This window comes from Ceratotherium simum, chromosome 25, assembly GCF_057802395.1.
Source record: "Ceratotherium simum simum isolate JZ-2026a chromosome 25, ASM5780239v1, whole genome shotgun sequence".
Lineage (NCBI taxonomy): Eukaryota > Metazoa > Chordata > Mammalia > Perissodactyla > Rhinocerotidae > Ceratotherium > Ceratotherium simum.
The window spans coordinates 11,312,406-11,330,672 of NC_141924.1; the positions used below are offsets into that span (position 1 = coordinate 11,312,406).

The 18,267-nt window shown below is 56.7% G+C and overlaps 1 protein-coding gene and 1 long non-coding RNA gene across 2 annotated transcripts; one reads left to right on the plus strand and one right to left on the minus strand.

Annotated features, from left to right (window-relative positions):
- Window positions 1-250: 250 nt before the first annotated feature.
- Window positions 251-974, minus strand: LOC147913729 (uncharacterized). Its single transcript, XR_015556298.1, has 2 exons — window positions 921-974; window positions 251-734 (listed from the first exon to the last, which is right to left on the minus strand). It is a non-coding gene; the product is annotated as an uncharacterized LOC147913729 (long non-coding RNA).
- A 4,604-nt stretch (window positions 975-5,578) lies between these two features.
- CBX6 (chromobox 6) lies at window positions 5,579-16,614 on the plus strand. The gene is made up of 5 exons (XM_004437869.3): window positions 5,579-5,720; window positions 5,901-5,944; window positions 6,097-6,162; window positions 6,304-6,370; window positions 10,846-16,614. Exons 1-5 carry the CDS (start codon window positions 5,652-5,654, stop codon window positions 11,842-11,844), a joined length of 1,245 nt encoding a protein of 414 aa, XP_004437926.1. The 5' UTR covers window positions 5,579-5,651; the 3' UTR covers window positions 11,845-16,614.
- The last annotated feature ends 1,653 nt before the right edge of the window (window positions 16,615-18,267 follow it).

An 18,267-nucleotide genomic window follows, 5' to 3' on the forward strand; every position in this document is an offset into this window, starting at 1 on the left:
CCCACACGAGCCAGCTGGTGGAAGGCCCTAAGGCAGCTGCCCAGAACCCTGCAGATGCCCAGATGAGGGAGCATCTGGCCCCGAGGACCCCGTCAGCTTTGGGCATGAGCTGTGTCCCAACCGTGGACCCACTTGTGGTAAATTATTACGATAATGCCCCTGAGTCCCCTTTTCAATGTGACATTGCCACTCCTCCCATCCAGGAGTGGACTCTATGTCCCCATCCCTGAATCTGGAATGGCCTTATATGTTGGTTTTCTATTGCTCTGTAACAAATTATCACAAACTTAGTGGCCTAAACAACGCTCACGTCTCATTTCAGTTTCTGTAGGTCAGCAGGCCGGGAACAGCTTAGCTAGGTCCTCCGCTTGGGGACTCCGGCTGCAGCCAGCCAGGGCCGAGTTGTCATCCGAAAGCCTGATCCTCCTCCAGGCTCACTGGTTGTTGACAGAATCCACATCCTCACGACTGCAGAATTGAGGTCCTCAGCGCCTAGAGGTCACCCACTGTCCCCGCCGTGTGGCCCTCTCCACATCACGGCAGTTTGCTTCTTCAAGGCCAAGAGGAGAGCATTTCTGCTGTGTCAGACCTCTCCCCTCAGCAAAGGCCCAGACTCTCTTTTAAAGGGCTCACCCGAGGGGCGGGCCCTGTGGCCGCATAGTTAAAGTTCTGCACGTTCTGCTTCGGTGGCCTGGGTTCGTGGGTTCTGATCCCGGGCACAAACATACTCCACTCTTCAGCCATGCCGTGGAGGCATCCCCCATACAAAAACAGAGAAAGATTGGCACAGATGTTAGCTCAGGGCTACTCTTCCTCAAGCAAAAAAAATAGAGGAAAATTAGCAACGGATGTTAGCTCAGGGCAAATCTTCCTCACCAAAAAACAAACAAATAAATAAATAATAAAAATAAAGGGCTCACCCGATTAGCTCTGGCCAGGATAACTCCCTGGGATATGGTGATATAATAAGAAATGTGTAGTTGGTCTTCCTCCCTGGTTCTCGGCACAGAGCTCCTAAAACCTTTCAATTTCCTGAGTGAGAAGGGAGAGAGAAGCATCGTTTGTTATTCACAAGCCCCTTTCAACCATACCTGAGTTTATGCTAATGAGGTGACTCTCAGTAGGCCCCTAGGTAGCTTCGGGATGAGGCTGGTCCCCAGAAAGACCAAGTGATTAGAGGGTTGGAACTTTCAGCCCCACCCACCGGCCTCTGGGAAGGGGAGGCGAGGCTGTGCATGAAGCTCCAGAAACATTGAACAAGATGTGATGAGCTCACGAGTTGGTGAGCGCATTGAGGTGCTGGGCAGGTGTCTTGCCCGGAGACGGCATGTTAGTCTGCACCCCCCTCTGCGTGCCCTGCCCTCTGCATCGCTTCCAACTGGCTGTTCCTGAGTTGTATCCTTTATAATGAACTGGCAAATATAAGTAAAGTGTTTCCCTGAGTCTTGTGAGCTGTTCTAGCAAATTATCGAAACTGAGGAGGGGTCGTGGGAACCCATGATTTGTAACCAGTCCCCCAGAAGTGCCAGAAGCCTAGACTTGCTGTTGGTGTCTGAAGTGGAGGCAGTCTTGTGGGACTGAGCCCGTAATCTGTGTGGTCTGGTGCTAACTCCCGGTACCAGTGTCAGAACTGAACTGAACTGAATCACTGGACACCCAAATGGTGTCTGAAGAGGTGGAAAACTGGTTGTTGGCGTGAGGAGAACACCCATACATTTGGTGTCAGAAGGGCTGTGAGAGTAGAAACAGATCATAGGACTCCTTCTTGATTAACTCAAAGTCAACTGTTTAGGGACTTTATTACATCTGCAAAATCCCTTTCCTTTTTCCCTTAACCTAACCGTGGAGTAAAATCCCAGCTCCTTCCATAGGTCCCACCCTCACTCAGGGGAGGGGATTATAAGGGACATGTATAGGGGGTGGGGGTGGGGTGAGGAGGCAGTAATCTCGAGGGCCTTGAATTCTGCCTCCTTTGACCAATAGGATGAGTGGAAGTGATGTTGTGTAACTTCCAAGGCTAGGCCTTAAGGGCTTTGCAATGCTTCTCACTTTCTTATATGGCTCCTGCAGCCCTGTAAGAACGCCTGAGCTAGACTGCTGAACGATGAGAGGCCTGAGGAGAGCAAGGCCCAGCCAACACCCAGTACTAAGGCCCCGGACATGAGTGTCAGCTCTGGCCCTGTCTCTGACTGCAGCCACGTGAATGACCCGACGCAAGACCAGCTCAAAGAACTGCCCAGCTGAGCCCAGCCAACCCACAGAATCATGAGATATAGGTTCTTATGTTTTAAACCGCCATATGTTGGTGTTTCATAGCACAGGTGGGTTTCACAGCACAGGCTAACTGAAATGCCCTTTCTCTGGGCAGCAAATCACACAGTCAGGAGATTAAATTTTTCCCTTGTGGTGTTGGACCAAATCTCAGAAGGACAGATTGTGGAAGAGGTGGAAGGAACTTCCTCTCATAGAATGAGATTATCTGTTACAGGTGGAATTATCTGTTCAAGGTGGAAGGGACTCTCTCTCATTGAAGGTCTCGATCCCGCTGACCCCTTTACCTGGGATGCCTCTCTCATTCTTCACTAACAGGCCAATTTCTCTTCATCTTTCGAGTCCCTAATCAAATGTCCAGCCTCCTGGTCTCCCCTCCTCCGGGCAGTGGGCTGCTCTCTTATCTAGTGTGATGGTTAATTTTATATGTCAGCTTGACTGGGCTGCAGGATGCCCAGATAGCTGGTAAACATTATTTCTGGTGAGGGTATTTCTGGAAGAGATTAGCATTTGATTCAGTAGACTGAATAAAGAGATCCACTCTCACCAGTGTGGACGGGCATCATGGTATCTGTTGAGGGCCTGAACAGAAGAAAAAGAGGGAGAAATGGCAAATTCTCTCTCTCCTTGATCTGGAACGTCCACCTTCTCCTGCCCTCAGACATCAGAGCTCTTGGATCTCCAGCCTTCAGACCCAGGGACTTACACCAGCAGCCCCCTGTTTCTCGGGCCTTATGCCATCGGCTTTCCTGGTTCTCCAGTTTGCAGACAGCAGACTTTTCAGCCTCCATAACTGCATGAACCAATTCCTATAATAAATCTCCTCTTATATATCTCTATATGGATCCTATTGGTTCCGTTTCTCTGGAGAACTCTGGCTAATACATCTAGATCCCCAAAGCATCCTATACATTTTTTAGGAAGGCTGAATAATGCCCCACCCACCCATAGTCCACGTTCTAATCCCCAGAACCTATGACTATGATACCTTATACACCCTATACAATGTGACCCTGTGGTGAAAGGGGCTTTGCGGATATGATTAAGGCAAGGAGGTCAAGATGGGGAGCTTATCCTCGATTATTTGGGTGGGCCCAATGTAATCACAAGGGTCCTTATTAGAAGGAGGCAGGAGGTCAGTCAGGGGAAGGCAAAAGTGAAGACTGGAGAGATACAGCCATGAGCCAAGCAATGCCAGCAGCTTCTAGAAGATGGAAGAGGCAAGGAACGGATTCTCTCCTAGAGCCTCCAGAAGGCACCAGCCCTGAGGATGTCTTGACTTTAGCCCAGTGACACTGATTTGGGACTTCTGACCTCCAGAACTGTAGGATAATAAATTTGTGTTGTTTTAAGCCACAGCATTTGTGGGAATTTGTTACAGCAGCCATAGGAAATTAATACATCTTTACTCTAGCTCTAGTCACATTGTATGGCAGGTGCCTTTCTCACCTGACTGAGGGTTCCTCAAGCCTGGGGCACTTTTGCTTCTGGTGGTGTAACACAAAGCCTTATAAAGGGCTCACAAAAGCTGCTGAATGAGCTAACAAATGGATTAATGCTTACACGCTTCATCCGGCTGCCTGCCTCCCTCAGCCTGAAAACACACACACACAAACACACACACACACACAGACACTCATATCCACACAGCTCACCTGCCCATCCACTCCCACCACCCCAGGAGGGCAGCTCTATTCTTCCACGAAGCCTGCTTTGGGCTGGCCAGCAAATAGCTATTTCTCAAGAGCATGTTGATTTTAAGGGAGGAGGGAGATTGCTCCCTGGGTAATAATTGGACAAATCTGCAGGGACAAGAAGCGGAAATTTTGATGTGGTTGATTTGAAACCACAAGAATTGATGTTGCAGCACAGAAATGTAAAAATCCTCTTTTCTAATAAACAAGTAATGAGACAAGACAACCCTGACCCTTACCACATCCCTGTCCCTCTCCACCTCCATCTCAGCCCCACCACAGCCACTAGAATGATGGTGAAATCTGTATGTAATGACACCAAAAGAGGTCCACCTTATATCAAGGGAGAAAAGCCGATTCCAGACAGTGTGAATCATACGATCCCATTTTGTTAAAAAGAATTTAAATATGTATACTATATATGTACAACGTATATGTATGCATAGATACTACGTGTGTTTATATAGGCATAGAACAGAGGCTGGAAGAAGCTTCGCGAAGATGTTAACAATGGCTTGATGGATATTATGGACAGTTGCTTTTTTTCCTTGCTTTTTTTATTTTATAAAGAACAAGACTGTTGGTGTAATAAAAAATAAAGTTTAAATAATTCAAAATAAAAGAAATGGAGCGTTTTGCGCGGCTGGGCTACTTTGTGTCCATTCCCAGACAGCCCTGGTCTCCCAGCCCCTCCCCAAATAGGAAGCTGGGGTCTGGTCTCCCCGTGAGCAATGGCGGAACCGTTAGAGGAACTGCAGGCGGCAGGAGAGTGACGCGGCCAGGGGGCCTGGGAATCGGAAAACATATAGACATGACCGCGAGGGCGGTTTCTGTCGAATGACCCAAGGATGACCCGCTCCGGCCCAGTCTGGGGCCCGCGGCCTCTCTCTCCCTCCCCCACCGCCACATCTTCCTCGCTGCGGTCTTGACCGGTCTTCTGGGCGAAGGCAGGTGCCGCCCAAGGCCCCGGCCGAAGAACAGATGAACAGGATCACCCTGGCCTTCCTCGGCCTCATTCACCCCAACCCCCCTTTCCTGCGGTGGCATTTTTGTTTTAATTCATCTGAACTGGTTACAAAACCACACTCCCACGAATACATAAATAATGGATGGGGGGGCGCAATGTTTTAAAGAAATTCCCGCAGGGCCTGGCAAGGCAACAGCAAATGCATTTCTGCTGTATCATATTTAACTGTTTGCAAACTTCTGCTGGGAGGATGCGCAGCGGCTGCAGAGACTCCATCGCCCTTCCTCGCCTGGGGCCTGGCGAGACTTGCATAGGGGGTTAAAAAGAAGGAGAAGTTGTCAGCTATCGGGGGCAGGGAAGATGGAAAGAGGAGTGAGAAAGTGAGACTGCACTGCGCCCGACCCGGCTTCGCACAAGCCAAGCATCCACCGGGCTCCCGGCCCCGGCTCCCGTGACCAGGCGAGGCCCCTTTAAGAGCCAGCGCGCGCCCCCGCCCCGCGTGCGCTCACTTTCCCTAGCAACCGCCCCGAGGGAGGAGGAGGTCCTGGCAACCGCGCGCCGGCCCGGAGGGTCACGTGACGGCCCGCAGCTGGAACGCGAGCGCGCGCCCCGCCGCGCGCCCGCCCGCCGGGGCCTGTGCGCTGCGGCGCGTGCGCGAGCGGTGCAGCACCGGCCGCGGGAGCAGGGAGTATTATGGGCTGTGGGTGCCGCTGAGCAAGATGGAGCTGTCTGCAGTGGGCGAGCGGGTCTTCGCGGCCGAATCCATCATCAAACGGCGGATCCGAAAGGTGAGCCTCCTCCCGGGGCGGGACGCCTCTCCCCGCAGCTGGTGCCCGGGTCCGCGGGCCATCGGGGCGCAGCGGTCCCGCTAACCCGGGGTCTCTCGGCCACCCCCGCGCCGCCGCCTCCTCGGCGTCCCCGCATCCTCCCCGCCCCCACTCCCCCCTTTTTTCTTCTCTGTTTTTCAGGGACGCATCGAGTACCTGGTGAAATGGAAGGGGTGGGCCATCAAGTGAGTGTCGGGGGTCCAGGGGAGGGGGGGGAGAGGAGGCAGCGGAGACTGGGGCCTTTTTCTTGCTTTGGGGGGTGCCCACATTGGCTCCCTCGCATGTGCCTCTGCCTCCCTGGTTTTCATTTTTATTTTGTGCATGTGTGACTCGGCAGGTACAGCACTTGGGAGCCCGAGGAGAACATCCTGGACTCGCGGCTCATTGCAGCCTTCGAGCAGAAGTGAGTTTGGGAAGCTGGCAGGGGCAGCGGGGCCGAGCTCGGCTGGGGCGCCGCGCGGGGAAGCGGGAGAGGCGGGGAGGGCAGCGCGGAGTGGGGCCCGGAAAGGGGCTCGTGTTAACCTTTGGCGTTTCTCGGCCGCAGGGAGAGGGAGCGTGAGCTGTATGGGCCCAAGAAGAGGGGACCCAAACCTAAAACTTTCCTCCTGAAGGTAACCTGGCGCAGCCCCAGCAGCCCCCTCTCGGGCCCCTAGCCTCGGCGCAGCACGGGGCCTGCAAGGGAGGGACAGATCCGCGGCCGCCCAGGCGGGCGGGCCTTTCCAGAGGGGCCCCAGCTGGGCAGGGGGGTGGTTGTGAGCCCCCAACGAGGCCCTGGCAGCAGGCCCCTGCCAGCTCCAGCTTCAGCAAGAGGGGCCTGGGAGTGAAGGGTGGGGGGATATCTTCGTTGACAAAACCGGGGTCTGGGAAGGCCAACAGGGCTCCAGAAAGGTGGTGGATGAGGCAGGTGGGCGCTGCCCACCTGAGGGGGTGGCCAGGAGGTCGCTTTTGCACGTGACAGCCCTCCTCTCCTCCAGCCTGGAGCTGGTGGGGAGGCTGGTAGGGCTCTGCCTGGAATTAGAATCCGGGGAGAGAGGGAATGTGGTCTCCCTCGTGGCAGGGAACAGGGAGAGGGATTGGGGGGCCACCTGCCTCCCTGCCCCCAGCTTCCCTCTCTTTCTTAGGATTTGTTCTGCATGCCTCCCCTCCTCACTGGGGGATCCAACTTGAATTTGACCTTAAATCACTTCACTTTGAGTTTATCACCCAAGCTAGGCCACTGGCTTCCGGGCTCTGAGCCTCAGTTTCCCCCCACCCCTGGCTGTTTCTGGAGGTTCTGATGAGGATGGGGCGTGGGAGGGTGAAATCATCGCACATTAGCCGTGGTACCGGAGGGAGACCTAGCTCCAGAGGCAGCCATCTTAGAGTTTTTTGGGTTTTATTTTATTTTTTTAGTGAGAAAGAGCAGAGTCTGGGAAAGGGAAAGGGGGATGACCCGAGGTGGCCGGCAAGGCTGCAGATGGGCCTCTCTGGGCAACCAGTCTCCCCATTTGTGCTAAGGTTGTCTCAAGGCCCCTTCCCACCCCGACCTGTGACTTTGTGGCACTTGGCACTGGAAGGGCAGGGAGGACTCTGCAGAGAAGACACTGTGCAGGATGCAGAACCTCAGAATCTCCAGTTTGTCCAAAAGGCTCAAAGCCCAATGAGGGTGAGGTGGGCCACTCCAGTCCCCTCCTCCCAAAAGGACTGTGCATATGTAAGGGTTTGCTTTGAACTTAAAGCAGAAATATAATTCCAGAATTACCTATTTCTGTGACCCGTGTCCCCAATCTACACATATCTTACGGGATCCATGGAGCAACCTTAACCCTTGATGCTTCTTAAGAGGGATGGGCGGAGCAGCTGGAGGGAGGGCGGGCTGTGTGACAGCCTCTCAGCGCAGCTGGAGCACCCTCTAGCGGCGAAGTGAGTAATGACCATGAGCATTGATTCACAAAATGCCTTTTTTTTATTGATAGCTCTAGTTCCTGAGCTGGCTATGGGCCTAACAGTGCTGAGCCCCCACATGGATTATCTCCTGTAATCCTCTCAACAATCCTATGAAGTGGCGAGTATTATCCCATTTCACAGATGAGAAAGCCAAGGCCCAGAGAGGGGGAGTGACTTACCTGAGGTCCCACCACTCAGCTTCCTGGCTTCATCCTGTTGTCTTTTCTTCACCTTATCCCTCAGAGAGTCCACGTCAGCTTAAGGGGCAAGGTGGACACACACACACAGGAAACTGAAGGCTGCAGAGTTGGTGAGGCAGGAGATGGAGAGGCAGATGAGAGGACCTCGGTCTGGATCTTAAAACCCGGTAGTCCAAGAGTGGTGGGGATATTTGCAAGGGGACATGGAGAGCAGCTTGGTCTGAACCTATTGCTCTGAGTCACTGAGCGGCAGTGTGTAGAGGAAACAGATTACACTCCGAAAGCACTTACTTTCTGCTGGAAGCTATTCTGAAGGGAACAGGAGCCCAGGAGGTAGGTTGTATTATCCCCATTTTACACATAGGAAAACTGAGGCCAGAGAGGTTAAATAACTTGCCCATGGTCACAGAGAGTCAGTGGTAGAGTGAAGGTCTTTAACCTTCCATACTGTCTGTAGTACATGCTAACCCCTCAGAGCTGTGCCTGTCACCTGGTCATAGTGCAATAAACGCATTGGCTGTGGTTACCATTTTGAATACACAGGCAGACCCAGGTCCTGCCATCAGAATTCCCACCCTCGGGAGGGGAGACGAGGAGGACGGGTAAGCCACTCCCTTTAAAAAAAAATTTAGAAATTATAAAGTAAGAAATGTTTCTCGTAGAAAGTTTGGAAACCGTACATTTGAAAAAGTTTATTGCTCATAAGCCTCCTCCCCCTGCTTGGATAGATAAATCTGGTACTTCCTGAGTACTTGCTGCGTGCCAGGCACTGTGCTATAAGCGGGTGACATGTACTATCTGATGCTCCCAGGAGGCCCACTGAGCCGGGGTTTCATTCCGGGTCTGATGTTTGCCCACACTCTTCGCCACTCCCCAGGGACCATCGGTCACCACTGGACTCTGGCAGAACCATAATTACGGAGGTCCAAGAGCTTGGGCAGTGTGCAGAGGGAGTAAACACTAACCCCCCAGGGGGATCAGAAAGAGTGGGATCCCCTAAGTTCCCATGGGGATGAACCTGCCAGAGGCTCCACTTGCCATGCTAAGGAAAGGCTGGCTTTCTCCTGCCTTTGTCTGGGAAAGGGTGTGAGGGAACCAGTCCGTGGCTCCATGGGCAGCCCTGGCACAGGGTGGGCCAGGCAGTGTGTGCTGCCACCTAGTGGCCAAAGGGATCGTTGACCACGCAGCCCCAGGAGGCCCCCGCATATTGGGCAGGGCCCTGTGGCATGAAAGTGCTTCTCCCACATTCTAAACGAAGACATCCTCGCGTATTCAGCAAATACCTCTTGTGAGAGCTGTGGTCAAATACAGGCTAGTGTTGTCTGAGGAGCATATAGGCTGCCTGCCAGGTGCTGGTTAAACGTCCAGCACTGTGGGGGTGGGAGGTGGAGAGACCCCAAACCACAGATCCCACTCTTGGGGAGCTCACAGACTGACCGTGGGAATGTGTCCTTCCTTGGCCGCCACTATCGCCCACCTGGATCGAGGCAGTCGCCGCCTAAGGAGTCTCCCTGGGCCACCTGGAGCCAGGGTACCTGTGCAAAACACAGATCGCTGGTCCACCTGCACCTCTGTCCGGCCTCGGCTGCTCTGCATCCTCTCACCATTGGGCTCTCTCCGCCTCCACCGTTTGTCTCAGCACTGCCCCTTCAGCAGGCCGCCTGGGCACAGTCGAGCTCAGGAAGGACCAGGCTTCTCTCTTCCTTAGGCTTCATCCTCCAAAGCTGGGGCCTGCGCCCCTAATCTGTGCTCCTGTAGGCCGTGCTTCCTTGATTTCATCAAGTCACCCTGTGTCCTAACCCCCTGTACTTGCCTTTCCCGGAATCGCAGCCCCCGGGGTTGACGCTGAGTGTTCGTAGTTGTGGCCCCAAGAGCTAGCACGTGACTTGTTAGTACTTTCTTAGTGAAGGAAGGACTGGCCATGGAGGACGGCTTATGTGGCCTTGTGAGTCCCTTACCCTGAGCCTGGGGTCTCGGCCCTGCCAGACCCTGCATCTTCCATGAGGTGGCAGGTGGCTGCTGCAGAGCCCAGGGGCCTTACAGATTTCACACCTGGGGGTGCAGCTGGGCCCGGAGCCTGGGACAGTGTCCCTGGCTGCCTACCGGCCTCTGCTCAGCTGTACTGCTCCCAGGCCATCTTGGCTTAGGGAGTATGAAGTGGTCAGTTCCCCCTCTTGGTCATCCCCACCAAACCCATGACTAACTGGATGGATTCCAGCCCAGGTTTAGGTGCTGGCTTTGGAATCTCTTGGCACTCGTTCACTCAGACCCAGGCCCTGAGCCAGACCCTGGGCAGACAGACAGATCAGACCCAGGAGGGGAAGTGGAGGGGCCTGGGGGCATAGAGGAGGGCTGGGGGCCTGTCCCAGCGGCAGTGATCAGCCGGGAGGCAAGTCCAGGCTGGAGGGGGCAGCCTCTTCAAAGGCAGGGAGAGCACTGGGCCTCTGGGACCCTGCAAGTAGGTAGTGGGGCTGGGGGATGAGGTGGAGCAGGGAGGGGCCTCCCTTTCCTTTCTGTCACCAAATATTGGTCCGTGGAGGAGTGCCAGGCGGGTCTGGGATCTTCACAGAGCAGAGTTGGTCAGCGGCCTCTGAGCAAAAGGCTCTTCTCTCCGTGCAGTGTCCCGATGGTTGACACACCTCTGTGTCAGCAAGGGCAGCCACCACCCCGTCTGTCCCCCAGGCTCACAGCCAAGCCTGCAAAGGTGGTGGGTCTTGGAGTCAGGCCTGGACTGGGGTCCCACGTGCCCTCCGACCTTACACACTTCGCTTCCCCTGTCTGAGTGTCTGTTTCCTTCTCTCTGAGACTGGGTCATGAGCACCACTGGTTCTCTTAAGTGCTCTCAGGATGGTTTAATGAGACTGTCCCTCTGGGTGGCTGGCTGGCTGGCTGGCGCAGGGGTGTCCAGAGGAGGTCAGCGGGAAGACGAGTCCCCACCCACCCCTCCCTCTGCCCCGCAGGCGCGGGCCCAGGCCGAGGCCCTCCGCATCAGCGATGTGCACTTCTCGGTCAAACCGAGCGCCAGCGCCTCCTCGCCCAAGCTGCACTCCAGCGCGGCCGTGCACCGGCTCAAGAAGGACATCCGCCGCTGCCACCGCATGTCCCGCCGCCCCCTGCCCCGCCCAGACCCGCAGGGGGGCAGCCCCGGCCTGCGCCCCCCCATCTCGCCCTTTTCGGAGACGGTGCGCATCATCAACCGTAAGGTGAAGCCCCGGGAGCCCAAGCGGAACCGCATCATCTTGAACCTGAAGGTGATCGACAAGGGCACGGGCGGAGGGGGCGCCGGGCAGGGGGCTGGGGCCCTCGCCCGCCCCAAAGTCCCCTCGCGGAACCGCGTCATCGGCAAGAGCAAGAAGTTCAGCGAGAGCATCCTGCGCACGCAGATCCGCCACATGAAGCTCGGCGCCTTCGCGCTGTACAACAAGCCGCTGCCCGGCCCTCCGCCGCCCCCGCCGGCCGGCAAGACCGACGCCGCCGCCGCCCCCAGCGCGGGGCTGCTCCTGGCGCCCCCCGCTGCCCGCTATGACGGCCGCAGCTCCAGCTCCTCCGGCTGCCCTTCGCCGGCACCGCAGTCCTCCGACCCCGACGACGCGCCCCCCAAGCTGCTCCCCGAGACCATGAGCCCGTCTGCCCCCGCCTGGCTCGAGCCCGAGGTGCTCGACCTGTCCGTCCCCCCGGAGGCGGCAGCCACCAGCCAGCGGGCGCCTCCCGACGTCGCTGCTGCTGCCGCCCAGGCGCTTCCCGCGGCCCCCGAGCCTGTCGGCGCCCCCTCGGAGCCTGAGGCTGGGGACTGGCGCCCTGAGATGTCGCCCTGCTCCAACGTGGTCGTCACCGATGTCACCAGCAACCTCCTGACGGTCACTATCAAGGAATTCTGCAACCCTGAGGATTTCGAGAAGGTGGCTGCTGGGGTAGCAGGCGCCGCAGGGGCGGGTGGCAGCAGTGGGCTGAGCAAGTGAGGGGGCTCTACCAAGGAGGGGGGCTTGGGGGGGCCCTCCTGCCCAAAGGCATACTCTTGCTTCCGCCCCCGCCCTCAGACACCTCTGCCTGTGCTTTGCTCGTTTCAGATGGCTCGGTGTTGCCCCGGGGATGGGGCTGGGCAGTTGGAGCCCCCTGCAGCCCAGTGGGAGGGGCAGTCCTGGACCGGTTTAGAGCTGGCGGAGGGGGCGAGGGCACTGGAAAGTCCTCCTTCGTGTCTCTTGGCACCCCCCCTCCCATGCACCGTGGGACCCGCCGGGTGGCTCCTGCGGGCTTCAGCTGCACCCTCCACTTCCCACCCTGTCTCTCCCCAGCTTGCTTGCAGCTCGCGCACACAGCATCTGATTTCTCGGTGCTAACCTGGCAGCTGCGGGGGGCCCCTTCCGAGACCCCTTCCATGCGTGGGCACCGTCCCTTTCCTTCTTCCAGATGCCGGGGCAGGGATGGCAAAGCCAGGACAGAGGTTGTGGTGAGGCGGGCCTTGGCCCCCTCCTTCCACATCAGTGAAGGTGGCAGGAGCGGGGCCAGAGACAGGGTTCTTCCCGTCCTCTTTTGGACGAGAGCCAAGCAGGCCCCCTAGGCCCCACCCCACCCCATCTCTCTCCTAATCCCGGTCTCAAAGATGGGAAGAGCTGGCAAGGACCTCGCCCTGCCACAGCCTCCCAGCATCTAAAGGCCCCTTCAGTTCTCAACCAAAGGTGCTACAAGAACCTGCTGTGGGAACTTCGACTGCGCGTGCGTCTGCCCCCCGTTGGTGTGTTTGTACGTGTATCTGTGTGTGCATTGGGCACTGGGCCCAGGCTTTCCCGGTAGCACCCTTTAGGGTTCCTCAGAATAGGGTCGTTGAAAGTCTGGACCTTCCCTTGCCATCCCCTGGGCCTGGAAGCTGGCCCAGGTCTGATAAGTTTGCTGTGGAGGCCGCCAGACCCATCCTCCCGGCCCTGGGTGTGCTAGGGGCACATGCCCCCGTGCCCTTCTCCTTCGGGGTGGTCAGCCCGACCAGTCGGGCCTTCGCCACAGACATGGCATGGCGGGGACTGAGGTAGAGAAGGGAGACCCCCACGCTGAGCTTCCCCTTCCTCCTGGGCGTTTGGGAGGAGGGAGGAAGCCTGGAAACTGTTCCTGAGGGTCTCCAGCATCTCCTGCCCCCTCTCTTTTGCTTCCGACTGCTGAGGCTTTCTCACAGCCCAGCCTGCTCGAAGCGGTGGGAGGCCTCTGGTGCCCTGGGCAGCTTCTTTCCCTCTGCTGCCAGGGAGTCGAGGCGGCCATGCCAGCAGCAGAGACCAAAGGCCTAGTTTTAGGCCGGGCACTGGGAGGGTAGGCAGCCCAAAGAGGGCGACCAAGGAGGGGGCCTGTGTTGTTCAGGAGAGCGAGGGTGTTCGGGACCAGGGGTTTGGTGTGCTGTGGGAGGCAACCCCGCTGGCCAGCCCTGGCCACTGCCCAGTCTCAGTTTGGCATGAGTGGCATGTCCCTCAGCGTCACTTGAGGTAGCTTCCTGGTGTGTGCAGCGACAGGTGTCTCAGCTCAGAGCATCATGGCAAAAGGTAGGAGGAGGCAGAAAGCAAATCCAGTTAGGTAACAAACACCTCTGCCCTAAGTATGGGAGGACCCTTTCTTCCGAATCTCCCTGCCAGGGGCTGCGGCATGTCCTCTGTCCCTCCCCACCCCAGGATGTAGAACAAGGGCCCTCGCAGGGTTTGGGGGGCTGGCACTCCTGGACCCCTCCCCACCCCGCCCTTTGTATTGGCTCTGTGGCCGTCTAAGTGCCAATTGGCTTCCCCCAGATAAGGGCTGGTACTTCTCCTCTTCCCTAGAGGTGATTTCCCCCCCGACCCCTCACCCCAGGTGAGCAACCACCTGGGTGCCAGTTACAGGTGTTTCCAGAGACCATAGAAATGTGTTTTCCTGAGAGTCCGTGTCATTTGTGACTTTTTTTGTAAAGAAGTTGTGTTTTCAGAGGTGATTTTATGACAGGAAAGTGAAAGAATTAGTTTTGCAAAAAAAAAAAAAAAAAGAGGAAAAAAAAGTAATAGAAAAAAATATTGTGGGATTCCTGTGGGGTTGGGGGAGGGGGGGAGAAAGAGATATTTAAAGAAAAACTAGTAACGCAGTGATTGCACAGGTGAGGTGGCAATGTTAGAAATGGAGATGGAGACCCACGCCTGGCCGGCAGGTCCCCGGGGTCACAGCCAACTGCCCTTCCTTGGCCCGAGGCAGGGTAAGCCTGCCCTCCTGTCCTGGGCCCAGGCTCCACACCTGTCCTCGCTCAAAGGGAAGGATGACAGCTGGTCCCAAGGAAACCAGCCAGAAGCTGCAGGGGCCAGGCAGATGGAGCTGAGATTTGAGGAGGTGGTGGGGGGTCAGCAGGGGTGGCACTGTCGCTGGGACCCATCGTTGGTGACTTTCTGCAGGAAGACTGGTGAGTAAGTACGATTGGGTTTCTTGCTCTCTTCCTTTCCTTTGCCAGCTCGTTGGGCCCTCTGGTCCCCACCACCGCCACCCCATGGGGGGCATCTCCGTCCCCGTCACCCCCAAAGACCATGACACTGCTGAGCCTCCCTGGCCAGGTAGGGGATGCAGGCTTCAGGAAGGCAGGAGCTATGGACCCTGGGAGAATCTTAGGTGGTGACCCTAAGGGATTGGGGGTAACTGGGGAGGAGGGAATGCCTGCCCTTCTCTTTCCAGGGGCGAGTTGCTGCCCCTGACCCCCCAGTCACGCAGCCCCGCCCTGCCTGGGCACGTGCAGAGGCACACCGGTGCAGTGCACTGGGCAGGCAGCTCGCCTAGGGGCCTGAGGGCGTGGGGTCAGGAGCAAGCAGAGCCCTCCTTACCTCTCTCCCAGGGTGGCTCTGGTGGGGGCCCACAAGCCTCCCACGGGCCCTTCCTCTCCCCTTGCTGCTTCTCCGTTTGCCTAGTTACCAAGCAGAAGTTGTAGTCTGGTTTGCTTTATTTTTATATGTGAAATACCCGCAAAGTCTGATCTCCCATGTTCAATATTGGTTGGGGCATCGGTCATCTCCCCTTCATGCCACCCCCTCCCCACCCTCATGTCATAGGAAACTGGTGAGGTCTAGTTTGAGATGGGAAGTTGGGACCCATCCCAATCTCATTCCCCTGTCTGACCCTCAGTTTGTCCTTCTGTGAAATGGGTGCATTGGGTGGTGAGGACTCTTCGTAAAGCACTGCTGGCGTCCAGGCAGCTGCTGAGGATTGGGTGGTGGTCGAGGTCGCTGGTTCAGGGGCCTCCAGCCTCCCACAGCCCCCCTTCATTCTCACCCTGCCAAAGGGTCAGGGTCGAAATGAGCTCCATCCTTCCTCTGCTCTGGAAAGGTGATGATCAAGTCCCCAACCTCAGTGTGAGGTGGGCAGAGTGGGAGGGAGCACCCCATTTAGAAGACAAGGAAATGGGGGCTCTGAGAGGCAAAGCTGCTTTGCTGGGGTGAGGAGCCCAGCTGCTCTGGCCTTTGGGGAAAAGAAACCCTTTAAAAGGTGGGGCCCGAGCCCTAGAGCCACCGCAAAGCTGGCAGGCTATCCCGGAGCCAGGCAGTCCTGGGGGAGGGGTCAGCCCAGAGGAGGGGGGTCTGGGCTGTCACCAGCCTTTGCAGCCTCTGTGGGGACCGCCTTTCCCACCTCGTTGGGTTTTGGTGTTGTTTTTTTTGCACTTGGCCGGCGCCTGACAGTGGAGCCCGGCCTGGTCAGTTCCCCTTCTGGGCTCCCACGCACTAGCCCAAGGCAGCCTCCTGGGGGCTTGTATGGTTTAAGGAATCACTTTTAAAAAGAAAAAAAAAGGAAAGTGTTTAAAGGTTTTTTTTTTTTTTTTTTTTTTCCTATCTGCATCTCCTCTCAGATTCAGAAAGCCCAGAATTAGGGGCTAAAACTCCAGGAGAGGGTCTCCCCAGCCCAACCCCATCTTGCTGACAGTCCCCAAGATACCGAAGTAGGGGGACAGGCTGGGTGGGGATGGAGGACCCCACCTCCCAGGCCTGCAGGGTGCCCCCCGCCCCGCTTGAAGGAGTCAGCACCCCGCTCCAGCAGTGAGCGAGTGCCTACTGTACACAGAGCTTCAGCTAGGCAGAGGGGGGCTGATGGTCTAACGGGGGCCCCCTTGCGAGAGGGCGAGGTAGAAGGAATGACGAGTTCGGAGGTCTGCCCCTGCTGTTGGGCTGAGTGGAGCTGGAGACTTCTTTTTTTGTTGATTTTAATTTAAAAACACAAAGGCCTAAAGAAACGTATCTTATAATTTTTTTAATTTTTGAAAAGCTCATTTAATGAATTGTGCACGAATGAATTCTATATATATAAAATATACATATATAGCTCTATATTTGGGGAGGGGCGCTGTCTCTTTTTTCTCTTTCTCATTTTAAAAATGAAGTGTTGTTGCCTTCGTCTGTGGTTCAACCGTCCAGCTCCTAGCTGGCTAAACTTTGCCTCCAGTGGTTCAAGATAGGAAGCTGATGGACTCGACAGAAGACCGGAGTTGGAGGTGCCGCCCCAGCGTGGGGTGGGTCCCCCAGGCCGCCTGCCCCTCTCCCAGAGGTTGCGGGTGGAGAAGACGGCTTGTTTAGGGCGTGGGTTTTGGTTCTGTGGTTCTGGATTCGGTTGTTTGTGGGCTGGGGGAGGGGGGGTTTGTGCCGATTACTCTCGTCTTGTACGTTTTGTTCTGCTGCTCTTCAATATTGTATCAATGCCAGGAAGGGGGACTGAAAAGCCTTTTGCCCCCCAAATAAATTGTCACATTCCGAAGCTGAGGTCCGGCCCCTGGGGTGGGGGTGTGTCTGTCTCATTTCTTCCTGCTGTGACTGTGGTCTTCAAAAAGCATCAGGCCGGGCCTCTTATGTTTGGGGGCTTGGTGGAGGGGAGGCGGGGGGGTGGGCTGCCCCTCAGCGGTGGGAGAGAGTGGGAGAGAGCAGGCTGGGGCGGAGGGCACGGGCTGCCCTTGCCAGTGCTTCCACAATCTGGCACAAAGTTTTGATAACAAGGAGCTGCTTCCCGCTGCAGAGAGACGTTTGTTTTCTGGACACATTCGACAAGCAGCGTTGAGGAGCCCTCTCCCCACGTAGGATGCCCACGGGGGTTCAAAAGTAGCCGCGGGCACACTCTTGTCCCTTCTTCAAGGCCTGCCCGTCTGCTCGAAAGCTGAACCTTGGTACAACTGTGGCCACCTGTTTGCCAGCCTTGAACCCTCCCCTTCCTCATCACCTCCACCCCCTGCTTGTGAAACCCCCTGTGTCTCTCAGATGTCTCCCGCCCCCTGCCCCCCACCTGTCCTGACCCCTTCTCATTTGGCAAAGCCTCCCTGGTCTGCTGGCCCACTGCCTGCAGCACCCTCCCCAGCACTGACCTGTGGTCTTGTCCCTCCCTGCCCCTAAGGGGGCGGCTGTGTCTTCATCCCCACTCTCTATACCCACAGTTTGCAGCTCAGTGCCTGACATTCATCTTGTCTGTGTCACCAAGCTCAGTCCTCCTCCCCTACTAACGGTGAGATTGGGAGCAGCCAAGCAGCAGACCTGGAGCCCCAGTGCGACTCATCCAACTGTCCCTGAGCCAGCAGGACAAATGGGAGTGTGTCCCTGTCCATGACTGGAAGGTGGGCGAGGGGGGTGGGGTCCAGCATGAAGTCAGGCTGGCCCGCCTCCGTGGCCCCTGCTCCGCGCCACCCCTACCTTGCCTCCACCTTGTCATCTCTCTCGACTCAGTGTTCTGTTCTCCAAAAGTCGTCATTCAGTAGTTACTAAAAAGATTTTGAGTTGTCAGTGCATCTACTACGTAGCAAGCACCCGTGAGCACGTTACTCGTCTCCCTTCACCCCTTCAACCTCTCACTGCCCCCGCCACTGCCCAGTGAGGCCTGGAGTGATGAGCCAGTGATGAGGGGAGGGTCCAAGAGTTGACGTAACCCATTAGTTCGTTTGCCGGAGGTGGCACGGGCTGTCAGCAGTGGCGTGGGGCTTCCCTCCAGGCACGTCTCTGCCCCCAAGCCCCATGCTCTCCGGGATTGAGAACACGAGGCTGCCCTCCTGAGGCGGGTGCACTCAGAGATTAGAGTCACTGCTGTCCCCTATGACAAGTCATGCCGTCACTAAGCAGCTACTTGGGGGTGAACAAGTGTGACCATGGCAGCTTCTCAAGGAGGATCGGAGGGTTCTTGATAAGGGCTGGGCAAGAGCATGCAACTCCCCTCAGAGAGTCCGATGCCCCATCTGAGATGAGTCAGGCGGGGTACGTGTAGCCACTGCTGGTGTCCTGGGGTTCATCTGCCAGGCGGTGCCTGACCCAGGCCCCAGCCCTCACCTCACCCGATTCCTGGGCCTTGCCAGGGGTGCGGGTCAGCCGTAGAGTGAGGCTCAGGATCGGGGCAAGGTAAGGAGTGGGGGTGGGATGGGGTGAGAAGGACAATTTTGC